At 34.5% G+C, this 22,240-nt stretch overlaps 1 protein-coding gene across 1 annotated transcript; it reads left to right on the top strand.

Annotated features, from left to right (window-relative positions):
• The first annotated feature begins 16,994 nt into the window (after window positions 1-16,994).
• On the top strand, window positions 16,995-17,595 carry LOC111390549 (glycine-rich cell wall structural protein 1-like). Its single transcript, XM_023015603.1, has 3 exons — window positions 16,995-17,180; window positions 17,337-17,404; window positions 17,484-17,595. Exons 1-3 carry the CDS (start codon window positions 16,995-16,997, stop codon window positions 17,593-17,595), a joined length of 366 nt encoding a protein of 121 aa, XP_022871371.1.
• Window positions 17,596-22,240: the final 4,645 nt, after the last annotated feature.

Here is a 22,240-nt window from a genome sequence, read left to right as displayed (position 1 = left end):
AATAGCAAATATCACGCAAGATGGTAAAATTCTGCGTTGTCCATTGAATATAGCTTCAAGTTGTCACAGATGTCTAAAAACAACCTCCTTTCGAAAACAATCAACTGAGGTTCGATTTGTAGTCAGAAAGTCCATAACCAAAATAACATAGAAATCATATATGTCAAGAGGTATGAAATTGGCCTTCGACTCATGCCCATTTACCTTAATCCCACAATCTCAATATATATTCTCTGCTAATAGTGATTCACCTACTCAAGCAGCTGCCTAAAGGTTTTGACTTTTAATTCACATATAAGGCAAATGAAAATGACATAAAAGAATGTGTAGATCTGGGATCAACCAAAATATAAGCATCTCTATTAAAAATAGACAACATACCCATGATAACATTTGATGACTCATTTGTCTCCTGTTGAGTCATAGCAAAAATCTTTCCCTGTGTCTTTGGCCGTCCTACTTGACCTTTAGATTTCGTACCACTACCACTTACAATATTAGACTAGGCTATGCTATTTGCACCTATTTTGTTAGCTGAAGTATCTCTTGGAGTATGATTTTGTTTGGTACTATCAACACTCTACTAAGGAGGCATCCTCAGAACCATGCCACTCTCCTGTGATAGAACTAGACAATTTCTTCTAATGTGTTTGCTTTGGCCACAATGATAACAGACTTCGCTCCCTTTGAACTTCAAACACGTGCCGAGATGAGGTCTTTCACATAACTGACAATAAGGAAGCTTAGTACTAGTAGAACTTTCGCCCTGTCTCGGAGTAAATAATCTCTGGGAAGAACCCTGAGTATGAGTACAACTGGCCGATAGCTGCTACATAGTATTGTGACTGAATCTAGGACCTTAACTTCCTCATGATTGAGACTTGAATTGACTTGAACTGGACACACCAGGTTTAAATCCTCTACTGTCTCTCTGAGGTGGTCTATAGTTAGAAGCACCTACCTTGTCTAAATACTGCTTGCTCTGAACATTGTCTGTTCTCTATCATTTGGTCTACCAGAAATGCTCTTTTCTACTCTCGAAGCTGATTCCACCACTGCAGCTGTTACTACTGATCGGATCTCTTATCTTAACCCATTTTCAAACCGTTTACATTTATCAATTTTGTTGCTCACTAGAACTTGGCATACTTTGAAAACTCAATAAATTTCACTTGATATTTTGCAATTTTCATCTGCCATTGTACTAGTGCTACCCGTTTATGTAACGTGATTTTACCACAAGTGTATGATGTCAAGTTTTGTAGTATATTGATAAAATAAAAAGTGTCGAACTCATAGGGATTGATAATTGAATCCTACGAAGTACTATAATGATTTTGACTTTTCACTTTATTTAGACAATCAAATGTTAAATGGATGATTTTATATTAAACTAAAATATCTAGATTAAAGAGTGTAAGTAAAGTGAAGCAATTTATAAAAATTTGATCAAATGTATGAATGCGTAGGGAATGATTTCACCATATTCTCGACGATGTTTTTCAGCCTCCATAGCTATTTCCATCAATTCCTTTTCGAATTTATAGGCAAGAATCCTAAATTAATTCTATCCCCTCTCTCGAGCGCCAAATAGAATTTATCTCTATAATTTAACCCCAATATCTCTATTCTGAATTAAACATATAGAAATTATCAAACATCTGATTCTTGAAATGAATTGGCCTCAAAGATTTGTACTTTCTCTCGAAACCTATGAATTCTAGGTTATGTCATTCTTTAAATCACGCCTAAATTTCCCTCTCTCGAGAAGCAAACTTAAAGGATTTAATCATTCAATTGTTGATTAGGCAATTGAAGGCATTAAGCAAGAACAATATAAACAAATTTCAGGAAAATCGAAGGAAATAATTGTATTAGAATCAAAGCATGTCTCAAATAAGTTACGCCAAGTCCTATATCTCAAAGTCTAGTTCATAATTGAATTGATTGACATGATGAAATACATAATAAAGAACATGGAGAAGAAGTAGGGAATAAGAGAAAAAACTAGTTGTGTTGCGTGAATTCTTCCCCCAGTTGTCGTTAATCTTCTTGCAATTATTCTTGTTGATCTTTGCCTCTTAGATATTATCTCTTCCCAAGCCTCTTTTTGTCCTCTCGAAGAAGAAGGAGGCGTTCTGGTCATCACCCTAGGTTAAATGGTATGATGGATTTTGTTTCCATAAGGATTTGTGTCCAAAAAAGAATCTGCCCGATTTTTCTTCTACAAATGCCCCCTATTGGTTCTACGTTCTGCTTACAAAATTCAACCCCTTGCATGTGTGCGCCGTTTTGACATTTTTTTCCATATGTTGCATTTTCGTCCCTATGCTTCATTCTTCGTTCCTTTTGGTCCATATCTGACATTTTCTCGACCATTCATCTTTTAATATCATTTAACTGCCTCTTGCTCTTCTTCAATCATTAACATCATGTCCAAATCAACTTTTGATACTTTGAAATTTAGTCCCCAAACTTTTGATTGGGCCCAATTTAGCAAAATTTTCGCTCTTCTGTCCAATTTCATTCTTTTACCTCGAGTTACACCTGACAAACGAAATATGTATGAAGTTAAGCATCAATTCATCTTAAATAAAAAAAAATTGCTCTAGTTTAATGAATAAAATAAGTGTATAAAATACACTTATCAAATACCCTCAAACTTGAACAATTGTTTGTCCTCAAACAAAAATCAGGTCGAATAAATCATTAACATTCACAAAAACACAACTAAAACACAAAAAATTACTTAAAATAAATTTCGTTAGATATCTTGCCCTCATAGCTCAAGATTGAAACCATAACATCGACTCTATGACTCACTTCAAAGTTATAATGTACAAGCTAGAATTCTTATATATTTAATGTAAAACAGGTATGTGTGTGTAGAGTAAGGTGCAACGCTGTACAAGAATAAGTTGATCAAATTCCCAACCTTAAAAGTCAACTATTTCCTTACTACGCTTTTGGGATTCACGCACCCCCAGACTTATTTTCTTTTCTCTTTCCCATGGTGTAGTCTAAGGTTAATCTTCAGTAATAGTCTCTTACACCGTTCAAGTTTGGTTAGATTTTACTAATTGCAGCTCCACATGTTAACAAATGAGGATTCTCTTTATTTTTTACTGCTTCAACCTCTAAGACGTCCCTCCCTTAAGCTTTCTATATGACTCCTGTAGCGAGCTTTAGGTCGATGACTCCCAAATCGGATAAATTTAGGACATCAGGTTTTAAACCCTTACAGGCTTAATCACTCAAGTCATAAAGGCTATGAAGAGACGATTCACAATGAGATTATTAAAGCTATCCTCATTGGGATCTTTATTATTATTATTATTTTTTTTTTTTTTTTTTTTTTTTTTTTTTTTTTTTTTTTTCAATACTTAGTGTAATGCCCCTTATTAAATACGCATTCTTGAAAATCGACCTCTAATTTAAGGTTTTCACCCAATTTTCATCCTATTAGTCTCAGACAGTCTATGCAATAATTGGCACACACGAAATCCACTCTTATCTCTAAGTTTCTTCACAACAGTACAATCTTCCAAACATCTTAGATTTGGTTTAAGGGTATACTGATGTTTAATGGTTGTTTGGGCTTAACAAATCTAAGTTCTCTAGTCCAACCTATAAACATGATCCACCCATTCACGTACAATGCTACAATCAACTCACGTGTAAAATAATTTTCGCTTCACATGATAACTCGCACACATAGCTTGTCCACAATTCATAGACTAATGCATGTTCTCAATAATAAACATTATTGCCGACAAGGCTATCTAACTCACACAAGCATGCAAAACACGAGAAATTTCTTTTATTTTTTTATTTGTTTAAAACACACAAACAAACAAAAAAGTTGCACACAAATCACACAAAAGAAAAGAAAATTAGTCAATTAGACAATATACACTACACTCTAATACCACCAAATTTGAACCAAACGTTATCCCCAATGTTAAGAAATAATGTAAGTAAAAACGAGAAGTGACAAAAAGGAATTAGAGGCTTCCCTAGTATTGATCTGCGAGTGGTGGATGGAATGGCATGAATGTTCCTGAATAGACAGGTCCGATGTAGACAATGGCTGATGAGTGGATCTAGATAGGTCTTGCATCAAAGCACATAACTGATCAATTTGTCTACGTGTATCCTTCAACCTATTTTACATGACCTCGTCCTTTGTATTCATGTCTTCCAATCTGTTATATATGGCATCATTTCTAATGTGCATATCCTTCACTCGTCCTGTGCATTTGTCTAATCGTCTTCCAATGAGGTCATGTTTCCTACGCAATGTCAACATGTCACCTGAGAGCCTACTGATATCTCACTCCATAACTTGCAGCCTGATATTCCTAGCATGCTCCCTGACATCTCGGGCTTGCTCCCTGGCTTGTGAAGCTGTCATCATCTGCTCTATACGCTGCAATTTTTGGTTGGTCTCTATCAGACCAGCAAACAACTGCCTCATAAACTGCAAATCAGGTACAGGCTCTGGCTCTACGAGGTGTGGAACGTGATCATCTGCCTCTGGATCCTCCTGGTCCTGGTCCTATTGTTGCACGCGTCTTGTCTCTATAATTGATTGCCATGTCTTGGTAGCTAATGACACATTAATTGAAATAGCAGCTCTTGCTGGTAACTCTTCCGGTAGAAATTGAATCCCCGACCCACGACATATGCCAGTAATAAGACTAGGAAAGATTAAAGTATGTCTCGGGTTAGGATCTGTCGCCACAAAGCATATGAGATCATAAATCAAAGATTCTAAGTCAATCTTAAACCCGCGTGCAAGATGATAAAGTTGAATGGCGTTGAGTTGACTGATAGTGGTGCGATGCGAACTTGGATCAATGTTGTGAGTGATGAATTTATACAAAATCACAATGGAATCTGTCAAGTGTTAGTACTCAAAGTCATGTCCCAAGAGTGGTCATGCATCTTCTTTCCCATATAATATCTGTGTGATGACTGGCATGTCTGCATCCATTGGCAAAGGCACAATATTATCTCGAGTGAGTTCGTAGTAGGCCTCAATCATTTTGGGAGAGAACATTATCCATTTGTCTCAAATCCATGTCTAATGCATGTACTCAGTTCCCAGAGTGTCCAAATCTGCATTAAAATTAGCATAGAACTCTTGCACCAAAGTAGGGTAAACCTTTCGAGGTTTGCCTGCAACTTTCTCCCAACCTACTAACCGAACTAACCGAGTTAATTCAAACCCCCAAAGTCTTCCAATATTACTTGGCGTTCTGGCCAAACTTTCCATCTTGAGACCACATTGTCAAATCTTACTTTATGCTCAATTGTTAGAAACCTTCTCGTACCCCCTTCGTCAAGTCGTGTTCGGTTTGTACTAGAAGATCCTGTAACCTTTTCCTTGCCTTTGGAGGTGGAAGCAGTCTTTCATTTTGGGGCCATATCTGTCAACACGTTGGAAAAATCGCAATTAGTAACATCAGATAGTAAAACAAACAGAAGGAGAAAACATAGGTTGGTGTTTAGTAGCCCCATGCTTCATGAAGTCCCCACAAGATGAAGAGTGCAACAATACGAAGTGTCAATGTATATATGAAGTATATGAGGTATGAAAATCATGCCAAAATTTAAATAAAATGCCATTAAGGCAATCGGTCGAACACCTTACGTACATAGGTCTAGAAAGTGGGGAAAATTTCAATGTATTTATGTACAGTCAACATATTCCAAAAGCAAATCATCCACCACCATATAACAATGCCCATATTCCAACAAAACTCAACAATCCCAACAAAATGCAAGAGTGTAAAAATAGTTCGAAATGGTAAGGATATAGCGAACTTGCTCTTGACGATTGTAGGTGGGGTAACAACACAAAAGTGGTTATGTATATTTAGTTTATGTGTTACATGAAATTCATGCCAAAATTAAAAAAGTAATGCCTTAGGGACAATTTATCCAACACGTGATGGGTGAACCTAAAGACAAGGTTGGAAACGTTCAGCATGAAAGCTAGTTATTCTCCAATTCCTCCAATATACCCAAGCGAACCAAGTTTAACTAAGCCCACCTCCAAATTAATCGAGAATGTTTAGAAAGATGCAAGAATATAAGGCAAATAACAAAACACATGAACCCTTAAAGATGTAGCATTGTACCTTGGATTCTCAAAATTTTGTAGATTAGATCATGAAATATTCGACAAAGAGTGTTGTATGTTGTTAGAATGTCAATGCCCACAAGAATTTGGGGAAACATTAGGTGAAATTTTGTTGAAGCCACTTAAATTGTCAAGAGAGAGGCGTAGGCTCGTGTTGTTTTTGTGTGGAAAGTGAAGGTCGTGCATGAGTGCGACTATATTAGTCGCGCACACGGCTGGGGCATTTTGGCCCTACTTGTTTGAGTAGTGGCCTTGCGCGCGCGAGGCCACAAGCTGGTGCTCGCGCGCCAACTTAAATTTATAATTTATTATTTATTTTTTTAAACACATGCTCAACACACAAAATAACAGAAAAAATTAAGTTAGGCATTTAGAAAATTTCTCTTTCCCACCCCCAAACTTAAAAAAAAAATCCTCAATGTAAAATTAAAATAAGGGAGGGAAAACTTTCCTAAATTATCTGAATTGCCAGTGACGATTTAGTACAATTATGCTCAATATGAATTGACTTCCTTTAACCTTTCGCCAAACTTGATGTATGCTTCATTTTCTCATGTTATTCTTGGTTTGATTTGTCTGCGATGTCATGTTCTTACAAAATCAAATTTTAAAAGTTAAGTACCTGGAACAAGTGTTACTTAGCTCAAAAATCTAATAACTAACTGAAGTACTATAAGACCTTAGGGCTATGGATCATGATTCCTAAATACTATAAAATAAACTGAATTATCCTATCTTCAAAAAATAATAATAAGAAAATAAATAAAAAGGAAGAAAGCTTGGGTTACCTCCCAAGAAGCACTTCTTTTACGTCTTTAGCTGGACATGGATGTGAATTTAAGTGGGTTCTTCGAGGATAGTTTCTACCACATCTCGGTTGTCCCCTCTATAGTAATGCTTAAGGCGTTGTTCATTTGCTTAAAAGGTTGACCCATCCTTGCTCACTAGCTCTACTGCACCATAAGGGAACACCTTACGAATCACAAACGGTCCCGATCATCGTGGGTTTAAGCTTGCCCGGAAAGAGTCTCAAGTGAGAGTTAAATAAAAGGACTTGTTCTCCTAGCTTGAATTCCCTCCTTAAGATTCTCTTGTCATGCCACATTTTTGTTCGTTCCTTGTATATTTTTGCATTTTCGTAGGCATCATTCCGAAATTCCTCTAATTTATCTAGCTGCAACAAGCGTTGTGGCTCGGCCAATTTCATATCTAATTTCAACTTCTTCACAACCTAGTAAGCTTTATACTCCAATTCCACCGGTAGATGACAAGCTTTTCCTAATACCAGATGGTAGAGTGACATTCCAATTGATGTTTTGAAGGCTGTTTGGTATGCCCAAAGAGCATCATCTAGTTTGAGGGACCAGTCCTTACGGTTGGTGTTGACTGTCTTTTCCAAAATCTGCTTAATCTCTTTGTTGGATACCTCTACTTGCCCATTTGATTGTGGGTGATAACCAAGTGCCAATTTGTACTTGACATTGTATTTGGCCAAAAGAGAATTGGACAACTTATTGCAAAAATGTTTATCTTCATCACTTACTATAGTCCTAGGCGTACCAAACCGAGTGAAGATATGTTTCTGTAGAAATTTCAAAACTATCTTTGCGTCATTTGTTGGTGTGGCAATGACTTCAACCCATTTGGATACATAGTCCACTGTAAGAAGAATGTATACCGGACCAAAGGATGGCGGAAATGGACACATGAAGTCTATATCCCATACGTCAAATAACTCCACCTCAAGCATATTAGTTAGTGGCAGCTCATGATGTCTTGAAATGTTTCCAGTACGCTGACAACGATCACATGTCTTCACAAAAGCATAATAGTCTTTGAACAAGTTTGGCCAATAGAATCCAGATTGTAACACTTTGGAAGCCGTGCATGTAGGATCGAAATGACCTCTATAAGGTAAGGAATGATAATGCTCCATAATAATTCGTGTCTCTTCCATAGGGACACATCACCTAATTATTCTATCCGTGCACCTCTTGAAGAGTATTGGATCATCCAATAAATATGACTTGACATCGTGTAAGAGTTTCTTCTTTTAATGGGAGGTCAAGTCAGGTGGAAATCTTCAGATACCAAACAGTTAACAAAATCAGCGTACCATGGGATCTTTGATGACACCGGTAACAAGATCTTGTCAGGAAAAGTCTCTCGAATTTGGCTCTCATCCACCATCCTTCATTCTCTAATCGCGAGAGATGATCTGCAATGACATTCTCACTACCTTTCTTATCCCAAATCTCTACATCAAACTCCAGTATTAGTAGTATCCATCGAATTAGGTGTGACTTGCATCTTTTTTCTCAAATAGATATCGAGTTGCAGCATGGTCAGTGTAAATGATCACTTTGGTTCCAATGAGATAGGATTTGAATTTGTCACATGCAAAGACTGCCGCAAACATCTCCTTTTCTATTGTGGTGTAGTTCAGTTGAGCTTTATGAAGGGTTTTGCTAGCATAGTGAATTGTTCAGAATATCTTATCATGCCTTTTTCCTAAAATTGTCCCTATTGCATAGTCACTAGCATTACACATAACTTCAAACGACTGATCCCAAGCTGGTACTACCATCACTGGAGCAGTAACTAGTTTTTCCTTTATTGTTTCAAATGCCTTTAAGCAATCTTCATCATATACGAATGTTGTGTCCTTCTCCAACAGGTTGCATAATGGTTTAGCTACTTTTGAGAAGTCCTGGATAAACCTCTTATAGAATCCAGCGTGACCTAAGAAACTTCGAATGCCCTTGACATTGTTGGGTGGTGGTAGCTTTGCTATTGTATCAATTTTGCCTTGTCAACTTCAAGCCCCTTTGCTGAAACATGGGAGCCTAGCACAATTCCTTCTTGTACCAAGAAGTGACATTTCTCCTAGTTGAGAATCAAGTTCTTTTCCTCACAGAGTTGCAACACTAACGAGAGATTGTGCAGACAGTTATCAAAAGAAGTACCAAACACAGAAAAATCATCCATAAATACCTCCATAATGTCCTCCACCATATCTGCAAAAATCGCTATCATGCACCTTTAAAAAGTAGTTGGTGTATTGCATAGTCCGAATGGCATCCATAAATACCTCCATAATGTCCTCCACTGTATTGGAATCAAAACATGTCTCAAATAGGTTACGTCAAGCTCTAGATATTAAAGTTTAGTTCATAATTGAATTGATTGACATAATGAAATACATAATAAAGAACATGGAGAAGAAGTATGGAATAAGAGAAAAAACTAGTTGTGTTGCATGAATTCTTCCCCCAATTGTCGTCAATCCTCTTGCAATTATTCTTGTTGATCTTTGCCTCAGAGATTTTCTCTCCTCCCAAGCCTCTTTTTGCCCTCCCGAAGAAAAAGGAGGCATTCTGGTTATCGCCCTAGGTTAAATGGTATGATGGATTTTGTTTCCATAAGGGTTTGTGTCAAAAAAAGAATCTGCCAGATTTTTCTCCAACAAATGCCCTCGTGCATAGTATATTTCCTTGCCAGCACGCCGCCTATTGGTTCTACGTTCTGCTTATGAAATTCAACCTTGGCCTACGCGTGCGCCGTTATGACATTTTTCCATGTGTTGCACTTTAGTCCCTATACTTCATTCTTCGTTCCTTTTGGTCCATATCTGACATCTTCTCGACCATTCATCTTCTAACACCATTTAATTGCCTCTTGCTCTTCTTCAATCATTAAAATCATGTCCAAATCAACTTTTGATACTTTACGATTTAGTCCCCAAACTTTTAATTAGGCCCAAGTTAGCAAATTTCCCTCTCTTCTGTCCAATTTCATTGTTTTGCCTCGAGTTACATCTAACAAACGAAATATGTATGAAGTTAAGCATCAATTCATCTTAAATAACAAAAATTGCTCTAGTTTAATGAATGAAATAATTGTATAAAATACACTTATTAATTAGTTTCAAAAATTCCTCTTACTTTCATCTTTATAGGACTGAGGGTAATGGGCATCATAAAAGATACGTCTAAAATCTGCCCAAGTGATGAAGGAAGGGCCTCGATATGTGCCCCATACTAACTACCACCAATCATATGCACCCTCATCTAATAAGAAAGTGGCAAGACATAACTTTCGATCATCTGGGCAAGCTATAACACCAAATAACCTGTCTATCTTGATCATTCATGACCGAGCAACTGCAGGTCGACTATGCCTGTGAAAAATTTAGCCCCCAATTTTGTACCTCTCTCAATACTGAAATCTCTATTAGTACTATACATAGCAGAGACAACAACAATAGCCATAAGATCAGTTCCAATCACATTTTCCTATCCTCTTTTTTAGAAGGTCGGTTGACTGATTCATCTACCCTCTCGAACTCTCTAGATTTATCTCTGTTAGGAATAATGTAAGACTGAGGCAACATATCTTGGAGCCTTCGAGTTCTGCCACCACAAAGCATGACACACCTACAGTTATGCATGATATGCTTAATATCATAATATATGTATGTAAAATGCAAACCTATGGACTCTAAAGCATGCTCTGATACAAAATTGGCACACCCTTCCCCTGTAACACTACTAGACCCGAATCGTGACATGCGCCGATGATAGATACCAACTAAAAGTCGGACCCATCATCAAGACTGTTACAACTACAATATGTAACTTTTTATAAATTATTTTTAATAGAATTTTGGCATTATTTTTCCTGTAAATAGGACTAACCAACCTGTAATTCCCAATACACAAATCCCAAATATAACAAAACATAATAAGGATAAGCTGAAATCTCAATTTTTACCAAGATAATAATATGAGATGTACATGAGTATAAAATACATAGTGAGTCCCATAACTATCTACAGGTGATGCAAAATTACATTTAGACATGAACATGTGTCCCAAAATGCTAACTATGTATTTTATGAAGTGAGTTATACTAACAAACTTTGTCGTGTGGCTCTAACTCCAAAATAAAGGCTCAACTCCAAAAGATGCCCAAATACTCAACTACTGCCTGATAAGAAAAACGTTGGAAAATATGTGAATTGATAGCTCAGTGAGTGAAGAAGTTCAATATAAATATACTTTTTCATTCATATATTTTTTATTGAAAATCAAGCTCATGTAATTTTTATAGCCAAAAAGTGAGAGATTCACATAACGTTGTAAAATATCATCTCAAGTTATGATATGAACATAAGCTGGTAATTATACTATAATCTCATTACATCAAATGTACTAAAAAATCCACAAAAGATGTTTTTTCTAACTGAAATCTGTAATCCACCCATCAGGCTAAGAACTTTATCACGGGCCTTTGGCCCCATCCATGAGCGAAAGCCGATCTCAAGACTTCTGATAATCAATTCTAGAATATGGCTAAGGTCCCTCATTGAACTATATGTAACTATTTTAAGTAATTTATATAAGTAAATAGGCGATAACCAAACTTAATCATTTCACGTTTAAGCGGTTTCTAAAGTTTCTTTAGTCATTTAGGCTAATTTTTCTTTCATTTAATTTAATTACATAGCTTATTATACTTAATTTTATAGTTCCCTTCCAATAAAGTTGAATTTAAACTAATAATCTAACCACTATAAAATTAGACATAATTAGGCAATAAATAACTTTTTACTTACCTTTAAATTGAAGAATTCAAGCTTAATTGTAGGAAGCACTTACTTTCTAACAACATAGGCGAACTTTCCTAATTTATATATTTATTTATTTATTTATTTATTATTATTATTATTATTATTATTATTTGCTCTCCCTGTTCTCGTTTCTATCTGCGTGTATTGTATGGGTATGAAAAGGGTTCAACTTGGATTTGGATAAATAAATGTTCACCGCCCTCTTTTATATATATATATATATATATAGTATAACACATTTGACTTTTCCTTCCTATTAATTAAAGTTTTACAGATATCTTGCTTTAAATATCAATTAAAATGAAGAAAATCAGGACATTGTCCTAAGAATCTCATCTAATATATTAAAAATGTTAGAGAAGAGGAACCAATATATATTTGAACCTTTTCTTCATCTTGCAACTAAATGCCTTCAGGACCTTACATCTTTCATATCTTGATCAGTGATTTTGTTTGAAAACTTGTGAATTGCATCTGTCAAGCTATGCCCTCCAGCGCTATGTCCTACCAATAATACCTGTATTTCCAGAGGTAGACTATAATTTTTCATGCTGAGTTCACTCTAAGTATGATACCTTTTCTAATCACTTAAATGTAGAGGAAGTAAGTAACCTTTTTGTGGTCATCTGACGATGATAAGAAGTCGATGAGCGGCTTTTTGTAGTCTTCAAATGAAAGAATGGTTTGGGATCGGTTTGATAAATGCTGGCACGTTCGAGTTCAATACATGTAACTCTATAGCCAGAATTCTCCATTAGGCATCTGATTTTGTACCAGCACCACCCTCACCGACAAATGCCATGCATCAGAACGAAGTGTGCTTTATTCAACAATACCAGTTTTTTCTGCCAACTCTTCTCCTATTGATAATTTATTCTCTCTGTGTGTGAATTATATATAAATCTATATAGAATAGTCTTGACTCTTACAATATCGTTTTATATTTGGAGTGGTCTATACATCATAATTTAGATTACTGCATAGTGTTATTTTGTATCAGATTTTTTTTATTTTGTGTCCTTCTTGCCAATGTACTAGTCATAATAATCAAGACATATTTCATCGTCCCTAAATAAAATTAGCACGACAACAGTAGTAGTTTCATAATTATAAGCTTACTTATGTGCAAATCGTCCCCAAATATTGTTTCATGAAGGGTGGATGAATAGTTAGTGTTTTTACTTGAATGGTATGTTAGACATCATAGAATGAAATATATTTCAAGAAAGAAGACGTGTGTGACATTTCTCCCCCTTTATCCTACTATATCTAGTCTAATATACACATTATACCATAGGCCTTCTCTGATATAGTTGTGATAAATAAAAACAGGGACAATAATTTAATTGCTATCCCTTGATAGAAAAATATAATGGGGTTTCCTTGCTTGTATGTTACATGAGCTATTACGAAAATATTTCAAATCTTTGACATTATTAAACGCAGTTTTTATTTGTTTATACCATTCTTGTTTATCTTTCATTTTCCGCTAGAGGTTTTCGTTAAATTTGCATACGACCGATTTGGGAAGAAATACCAGAATACATTGGATTTCCCAAAGCTATTGAATTTGTCATAAAAGGGGAAAGAATGTGTGACAAGACATTCATACACATAGTGTGATTGGTATATTTATGTGAAACTGAGTTATGATGCAAGATTATGATAATTTTCATTTTCACTCAACTATAAAAATTTATAGTAGCATGATAAGAAAACAAAAGCCACATGCTTTTTTATTTATTTTATTTTTGAAGACAAGATCTTGATGAATGAATTATTAAGAAAGGTTTCGCATTTCTTTCTAATTTAACATTAAATAAAGTAAATGTTAATTGTACTCAAATGATAATATCCTGAGTCCTATTTTATTTAGTGTATCTAAATTTAAGAAGCAACAAAAAGAAAAATGCAATTGTTTATTAGGGGAAAAAATAATTAATAAAGTTAAATATTATCTATCATTTTGTAGGTTTAAATTGAATCTTCAGAGTTCAATGATTTTCGCTTGCAAATTAACTTTTATGTACAGATATTCATACTATACAAAAATGAGAATGTAAAGTTACTGTGGAAATGAACAGTGAATTATTCCATTTTATCTTACTATAGCCTTTTTTTATTTTATTCCATCTTATCGCATTGCAGCCATTTTGTTTCCCCGGTATTTATGCAAAAACGACGCCGTGTTTAGTTTTGTCTAATTGGTACAGTGATGTTTCCCCTTTCTCACCCGAAGTTTTCTACTTTTTCACAGAAATCACACCTTATTTCTTCTTCTTTTATTATTCATAAAGAAGAAAAGTTATGAACTACGGAGTAGAAACTTTGAAATTCTAAAAGAAACATAGAACCAATAGGAAGGTGAAGAAAATAAGAAAACAAGGAGAAAAGGAGCATTTTTCCCTTGCAGGGGTTAGGGAAATCACTACACAATCTTAAATTGTCATAATGATCAACTCTACTAAACAAATGACAGCACAATATCAGTATTTGAATCCCATATTTCAAATTTATTTATTTATTTTATATTTTTAATTTTTTTGCCCCCACTGGGTGTCAGTTTCTTCACCCAAATGCCAATTGAGAAGCAGAATGGTGGGATGGCATATCAATTTTGGGATGTTACTTCATATAGAGAGCAGTATAGGAAAACTGGAGGAAGAGAAGGTATATTCTAAAAGGAATAAAGAAACGTGAAATTCTACTTTGCATTGCTAAATCCCTACACTGATCATCATAAAAACTTTGAAATATGCAATTTTTTCAATTTTAATTAAATAATATTTATTTTTAATTTTAATTATTTCAATTTAATTTAAAAATTTTATAATAACTTTTTTCTTTGTTTCTTTTTATTGTCTCCCTATTCTCAAAAAGAAAAATGAAAGAAAAAATATTGACGAGTCTTAAAGTCTCCGAGAGATGAATTGGTATTCTTTTATGTGTACACCTTTATAATCCACCAAAGCAACATTAATTTTTTTGTGTTTCAAAGACCCACATTTTGCTTTCAAATCTTTTCTTGATCAGGGATTTAAATATTCCGTTTTGAATTTGAATTTTTTGGGTTTTGTTTAAAGGTCCAGGTTGACTATCTTGAAATTTTAATTCAGAGTTTTTGTCAATTTTCTTGAGCATTTATTGAGAGTGAATGTGAGTTTAAGAATCAATCTGTGGCAATGTCCAAATCTGAATCAAAAGTGAGGGTTTAATAAATAATGTTTAGTTTTTCCTCTCTTTTTTGTTTTAATTCATGATGTTCTTGGTTTTGATATTTAGGCAATGGTCGGCAGAAAAGAGGTATTCTGGTAGATGAAGAAATGACTGCAATTTCTTACAGAAGAGTTAAAATGCGTGATCTTGAATCCTTTCCTCATTCTGAAAGTAAGTCTTCTCTTAATGACCGTTTATGTGAAGTTTCAATTTATATTTGGTTAATGATATTTTATAAATTGAGAGAATTCATGATACAAATTTGAATTTGTTGAAAGATAAGAAACTTTCCCTGGGCTTAATTGTACCATTTTCAGTCTGATATGTGGCTTATGAGTTTTTGGTATTTAGTTAAAACTACTCAAATGCTTCGATTAAATTTTTTGTGAAATACTATAGCACTTTAGGTATACTTTGTCAATCACATGGTTACTCATGCCAATTGAAAATAGGAGTTGAGTTAAAAACTTATACCGTGATATTTGATATAGTGTAAATGAAAATAGGAGTTGAATATTGAACAGCGTGCCAAATGAATACCAGACTTGAACAAAAATAAATCAAAATACCGTCACGATTGAGAGCCTTGATTTCTTTCTTGAGAATATAAGAAATAAAATAAGAATTAAAACTCGATGACACAAATATTTCTCATTTTCAAAAATTTCAAATACTTTTTCTAAATTCTACACATTCCACACTAATAATAACATAATAAATACAAAACTCGTGCAACGCACGAGGTGAAGACTAGTAATTATAAATAGATGGATATGAGTAGGTATATAGACCTGGGATGAAACATAGGTAGAATATAACTATCATATGATTATTTACTTTCAAGAAAATGCAAGCACGCACTACATGCGATTCTTTTCATGGTCATGTGAAGATAAGGGGAGGAAGATGAGTGGATTAGTGTAGTCTTCAAATGAAAGAATGGCATTAGGACCAGTTTGATTGTCGCCAACACCTTTGAGGTTAATACGTGTAACTCTATAGCCAGAATTCTCCATTAGGCATCTGATTTTGTACCAGCAATATCACCCTATCCTACCAATGCCTTATTCAACCTCTTCTCTTTCAATTAGAGGAAGTGCTAGAAAATTTGTTCAATGTGGACACAATTTAATATGCATCGAATTTTGAGTTTTTGGACATGGATTAATGATGATAAAATATAAAATAATATTACAAAAATACTATAAATGACATAATTTATAAGTTACACTTGTTCCTTTCGAGTTTTAATACTTTAATATCATTGTATAATAATTTCATTATCAATCTTCAAAAATGTATCTCATTCAAAAAATTGGATTTTCTATGCTAGGATGTATTACCCTTTTGTCTTACAAAAAATTTGAATATCTCGTTGTTAAATAGAAACTCTACTTGTTCATAGATGCATTCTATCGAAGTTGGGAATATAAAACTTTGACCAGTCATATTGCAAGTGCCTATTACACTTATTGTTAGCATACTAATTCAACAAATAGGTAAGTGTTAGCAAACTTTAACATACTAATTCGACAATCTTTGGCCCATCCCACAATTGCATTCCAGATAGTGAAATTACGGTAGGCCAGACTTTTAAATTTCAAATTTCAAAATTAAGATTTACTAGTTCTTTTTAAAAACCAGATAATAAAAGATATTTTAAATAATAATAATTATATTACAAAATATTTAATTCATCCCACCTAACCACACAAAATCCTAATTATTTTCATACTCTCTATTATCTCTCTTTTCTCTCTATTCCATTGGGAGCCATCGTTGAGAACCATTGCCGGAGAGTGCCCCTACGACATTGTTGCACGATATGCTATTGTTGTTGTGCGATCATCTGTTGCTGCATGTTCATTCTTCTTGCACCATTTCAGATCTATATTTTTATTTCTGGTTTTGGTGGTCGACGATTTTCTATGTTGTTCGATTGTGGTGTGATGTTGGTGGGGTGGTGTTCTGTGTTATGTGGGTGGCGTGCGGAGCAAGATGGTATGTGGTGGGCAGTGCGAGGTTGTGGTAATGTGCAGTGATGGTGGTGTGTCGGGGAGAGTGTTTGTGTCCATTTATTGGGATGGTCATGGTGGTGCAACGATGATGTTTGACGGTGGTGGAGATGGTAGTGCAGACAATGATGTTGGTCTAGATGGTGGGTGCATGCTTTTATGTTTAGCAGTATTGAAGATGGTGCGGATGGTGGTTTTGGGGGGGGGGGTTATAGTGGTTTTACGGAGTTTGGTGGTGGTGGTGATGATGTTGATGGTTTGGTGTGGTGGTGGTGTGTGGTTGTAGTTGATGGTGGTGGTGCTTATGGTATTGGTGTTTGGTTAGGGTGGCTTTGTTGGATCCAATGGTGGTAGAGGATTTGTTGGACCTGGTGGTAGCTGTGGTCGAAGAGGGTATGTTGGTGATGGTGGTGGTTTCCATGGTGTGGTAATGTTAGGGTGGTTTTATTGGCGACGATGGGGGTTGATCTAGAGTTGGTGGGGGTAAATTTGGCGGTGTGTCTAGCGGTGGTGGCCATGATGGTCGCCATGGTGATAGTGGTGGTCTAGCAGTGGTTGTCGTAGGGTACGATGTAGTGTGGTAGGGATAGGATGGGATGGGTAGGATGTGGTGGTGGTGATGGTTTTGGCGATGATAATTTTGGTGGCAATGCGGCTGGTGAAAGTGATGAGATGATGGTCACATATGTTAGCAGTGGTCACAAATGATCTGTCTTAGGTCTGAAAGTGTGATTGGAAATTCTGTAGACAAAATGGGCTTAATTGTATGTTTGTAAAAGTCAGAGACTCAATTGAACATTGTTGTAAAAGTCAGGGGCTTAAGGTGAAATTTTGTATGGATGAGGTAAATTAGTGTTCGAGTCATTGAAAGAGTCCAAAATGTCTAAGAAGATTACATAAGATCATCGGAATGCAATTGAAAGTCTAAAGGATATCAAAGAGCCACACAAATTATGTTCCGAATTTTCCGTCGTAACTTGCAATACATTTTTCACATAGAAAACGTTGGAATTTGGACAAGGCTTGCAGTCATTTGAGTTAGCTTTTCAACGCATTTTGAATTATTTCAATCGGACATCGGGAGAAAAAGTTATTATGAAAATACTAATGACTACTCAACTATCGCTTGCTCCTTGCTCGAGGGACGGTGTCATCCAACCAAACCCTAGGTCGCGATTTTGAGAGTTGTAAACAGCCCATGACACTTTTTTGCCCCTAACTATAAATACATAAGTCATGGACGTGAAATTAGATGTTGCCAAACATATTGATAACATTATTGAGTGATCCAAGCTGCAATTCGTTGAAGAATTCACATACATTCATCTTGTGATCCGGCAACCAAGATTTTGGAAAAAACATCAATCTTCATAATCCAAAGCACTGTGTCTTCCTTAATTTGTTGAAGAAGTGACTCTCTCATTGATGGATTGAGAGAGGTGGATTGAGGTACGGTTACAAGCATAAGAATATGCGGTTCTTGGTGTTCCACTTGGAGAGACGTTCAGTACAGATCATGAGGCTGTAAGAGATAGCAGATTGGGCTGCAGGAGTCTAGCATGAGGCTAGAGGAATCTACGGTAGCAGAAGGCTATAGGAGGTAGATCAAGAGTTTTAGCGCTAAAGGTATCTACGGCAATAGAAGGCTACACGAAGTAGATCAAGAGTTCTAGCGTTAGAGGTTTCTTTGGCAGTAGATCGTAAAGCTGTGGTAGCGAGTCTTAATGGGTAGATCATAGGTGTATCATTGTATGCTCTGAATTGTCGATAGTGGAAGTAACTAACTTGGTCTCAGAGTTTTTTCCCACGCTGGGTTTCTCCGTCAACATCTTTGGTGTTCTTTATTGTTGTTACTGCTTTCCAAATTATACTTGCAACATTTAAACTTAAGACAAATTGAATTGTATGATTAATCATCTAGACAATTAATTAAAGTGACTTGTTACTTTAGTTAACTTAATTCTGCACGTAAGGTCGAATTGGATAATTGACTAGAACGTAAACTCGGCAAATCCTAAAATTGTAGTGGTATTAGACCATTCTAGATTTTTTCAATTTGGTTCATTGTGATCATAAAATTAATTAATCTATGACCAATAAATAATATATGACAAATGAAAATGATAAATTGTGACAAAGAAATAATGTTTGGCCTAAAAAATTGTTAATTTGTAATCGATAATTTGATAATTTTTGAATGTGTAATAAGTTGTGATTTATAATATTTGTGATTTATGAATGATGAACAAATTTTTGCATGTAAAATTTTTTTAATTGTATCTGTAAAATACTTTGTGACATAAAAATTATAATTTGTGATCAAAAAATAATAAGTGACTAATTAAATCGTTAATTTGCAACCTTAATATATTTAATCAATAAAATATATAATTAATTAATTAAATCATAAATAAATTTTGATAAATATCTATTTTTTTGAAATTAGAAACCTTTCAATTATGGGGCACTAAAAAAAAAAAGAAAAAAGGAATGAGCCTGGGCCCAAAGTTTAGACCATATGAGGCTCCTCCCCTTCTTTCAATAATAGTTTTTCTCTGCTAATTCTTCTATTAATGTTAATTTCTCCTCTTTGTGTCTATATATCTTTGTTATTTCGGTAATATATTTGTTTTTGCTTCTTGTCGAGGAACACGCCATTGTAATTTGCACAAATATCCACCACATTAATAGTACTTCGAAAATTTATACTTCTCATTATTAACACATATTATCCCAATTATTGTTGCATTGAATTAATAATTTCATTTTACTAAATAGATATAATGGCGTGTATTTTAGACTTAATGGGATGAGATATAACTAAATGAGAAAGACAAATTACCATGTAATTTCAATTATCATATTGAGAAAAAATAAAAAAGGGATTATAAGTTCTATTGTTATCAATTCTAATATATAGCTCATCTAGAATGAAATATATATTTATCGGAATAAATAAGATGATGTGCCAAGGATGCTTAATAGGTTGCCCCTGCGGTATAGTACAGAGTTAGTTTTGAATTTTTTTTTTTTAAAGTCTTGTACGAGCTCTAAAGGCTTGTATGAACCAGGATTAGTATATAGACAATGTAACCCTATTATTCATACATAATAAAATTCTTCATACATCGTCAAATCACTTAAATCTATGTTCTTATTTTTTTGTCAATTTAATATTCTTCTTCATTATTATTGTTGGAATAGAAAATATCAAAATTGCAATGTTTGATGGTGTTAGAACATTGTGTGATATTAGATATGTGCCAGATTTGAGGAAGAATCTGATTTCATTGGATACTTTAGACTCTAACAGGTTCGAGTATAAGTCTAAAAATGGAGTAGTGAAGGTAAGTAGGGGTATTATGACAGTGATGAGGGGGGAGAAACAAGCATGAAATATTTAAAAGTTGTTGGAAACTATAGTTGTAGATGGAGCTGCTCTTGTAGGGCCTGATTGCATATGCGATTGGTGGGTAAGCGTGGTATGGTGGAGTTTCATAAGAGAAACCTTTTGAAGGGTGTCAAAACATGTAAACATGATTTCTGATAAATTTAATGATGCTCATTTCTAGAACAATCTAGAATTACTTGCCTAGAATTCCTTGGTAAGCAAGTATATTAAAAAATTAGAATTGTCTAGATTCCACTAAAGTAACTTGGACACCAAAAAACCTTGTATAGGTTGTAGACACTTGTAAAATTCTCTAGAAGATATGATAAGAGTCTATAAATAGAGCATGATCCCTCATTTGTTAGTAAGAAAAAAGAAGCTAGACAAAGCTCAAGCTATTGTAAGCTATCATCATTCTAATAAAATTCATTTCTCCTACCCACTTTGTCCACCAAATTACTTTCTACCAAAATCTTCCAAACTATTAACTTTCAATAAAAGGCCAACTATTTTTTACCTCCAAAATTATTCCATACAAAACATCCTCAATCATCCGATCTCATCACTACAACAACACAAAAACTATCAATTTCTTGGGCAATAGCATAGACTCGTAGTATGCAAATGAAAGAATGGTGATGGGATCGATTTGATCAATGCCGGAAACTTTGAGTTCAATACATGTAAGTCTATGATTAGAATTCTCCATTAGGCATCTGATTTAGTACCAGTACAACCCTCGCCCACAAATGCCATGCATCAGAACGATGTGTGCTTTATTCAACCCTCTCTTCCAAAACAATTTTTTTCTACTAATTCTTCCCCCATTGATGATTTCTTCTCTCTCTGGGTGTGAATTATATAAAAATCTATATAGAATAGTCTTTGACTCTTATAATATGATTTTATACTTGGAGTACTCTATGCCTCCGTTTGACCCTCATTACATCTCATCAAATTAAATTAAAAATTTCTCCCTCCTATAATAATTGAGATTATTATATATTGTTATTTTTTAAGAGATCTTTTATTTCTTTATTTATTTTTTTGCTTCTTTAATTATATGAATCGTCCTCAATTATTGTTGCATGAACGGTGGATCAATAACCAATATTTATACTTGAAAAAATATAGTTGTGTGAATGGTATGTTAGACATAGTACAATGAAATATGATTAAAGAATGACGTTGCTCCCTTTTTATCGTACTATATATAGTCTAATGTACACAATATACCATATGCCTTCTCTGATGTAGTTTTGCTGAAAATAAAAGAGACAATAATTTAATTGCTATCCCTTAATAGAAAAAAACATAATGGGGGTGTCTTTGCATGCGTGCTACATGAATAATTATGTAAAGATTTCAATCATTGACATATTTTTTTATTAATTATTAAAGTATTTATTAGATAAAACTTTTATTCGTTTATCCCCATTCTTGTTTATCTTTCATTTTTTTCCGAAGAAGAATTTATTGCTAGCGGTTTTCATTGAACTTTGCACACATGAATTTGGGGAGAAATGCCAAAATACATTGGATTTCCCAAAGCTCATGAATTTGTTAAAAAAGGAGAAATAATTTTTTACAAGACACTTGTATACATGTGTAAAGGTAAGAGTTTATGATGCAAGATTAGACTTGGGTAAAAGATCGAAAAATCGATCAAACTGAACCGACTCGAATTTGTTTGGGGCGATTTGAAACAGCTAATTGATTTGGTTCGATTAATTTTTAACCACAAACAAGGCGGATCAGGTCTGTTATAGGTTAAGACTCCAACACGCCTGTTAACCGACCCAATCCAACCCTATTACTTTATTTTTTTAATTCCAATT

The sequence above is a fragment of the Olea europaea genome, unplaced genomic scaffold (assembly GCF_002742605.1).
Source record: "Olea europaea var. sylvestris unplaced genomic scaffold, O_europaea_v1 scaffold69, whole genome shotgun sequence".
NCBI classification, from domain to species: Eukaryota; Viridiplantae; Streptophyta; class Magnoliopsida; order Lamiales; family Oleaceae; genus Olea; species Olea europaea.
Note: the sequence above shows the minus strand (reverse complement) of the source record. Positions and strands in the feature narration are given on the sequence as shown.

Bases quoted from the DNA above. Each gene is read 5' to 3' on its own strand.
- LOC111390549 (XM_023015603.1), top strand. From the start codon at position 16,995: ATGGTATGTGGTGGGCAGTGCGAGGTTGTGGTAATGTGCAGTGATGGT. The intron at 17,181-17,336 runs GTATTGAAGATG...GTGTTTGGTTAG, and splicing joins GCATGCTTTTATGTTTAGCA to GGTGGCTTTGTTGGATCCAA. The intron at 17,405-17,483 runs GTATGTTGGTGA...GGGTTGATCTAG, and splicing joins GGTAGCTGTGGTCGAAGAGG to AGTTGGTGGGGGTAAATTTG.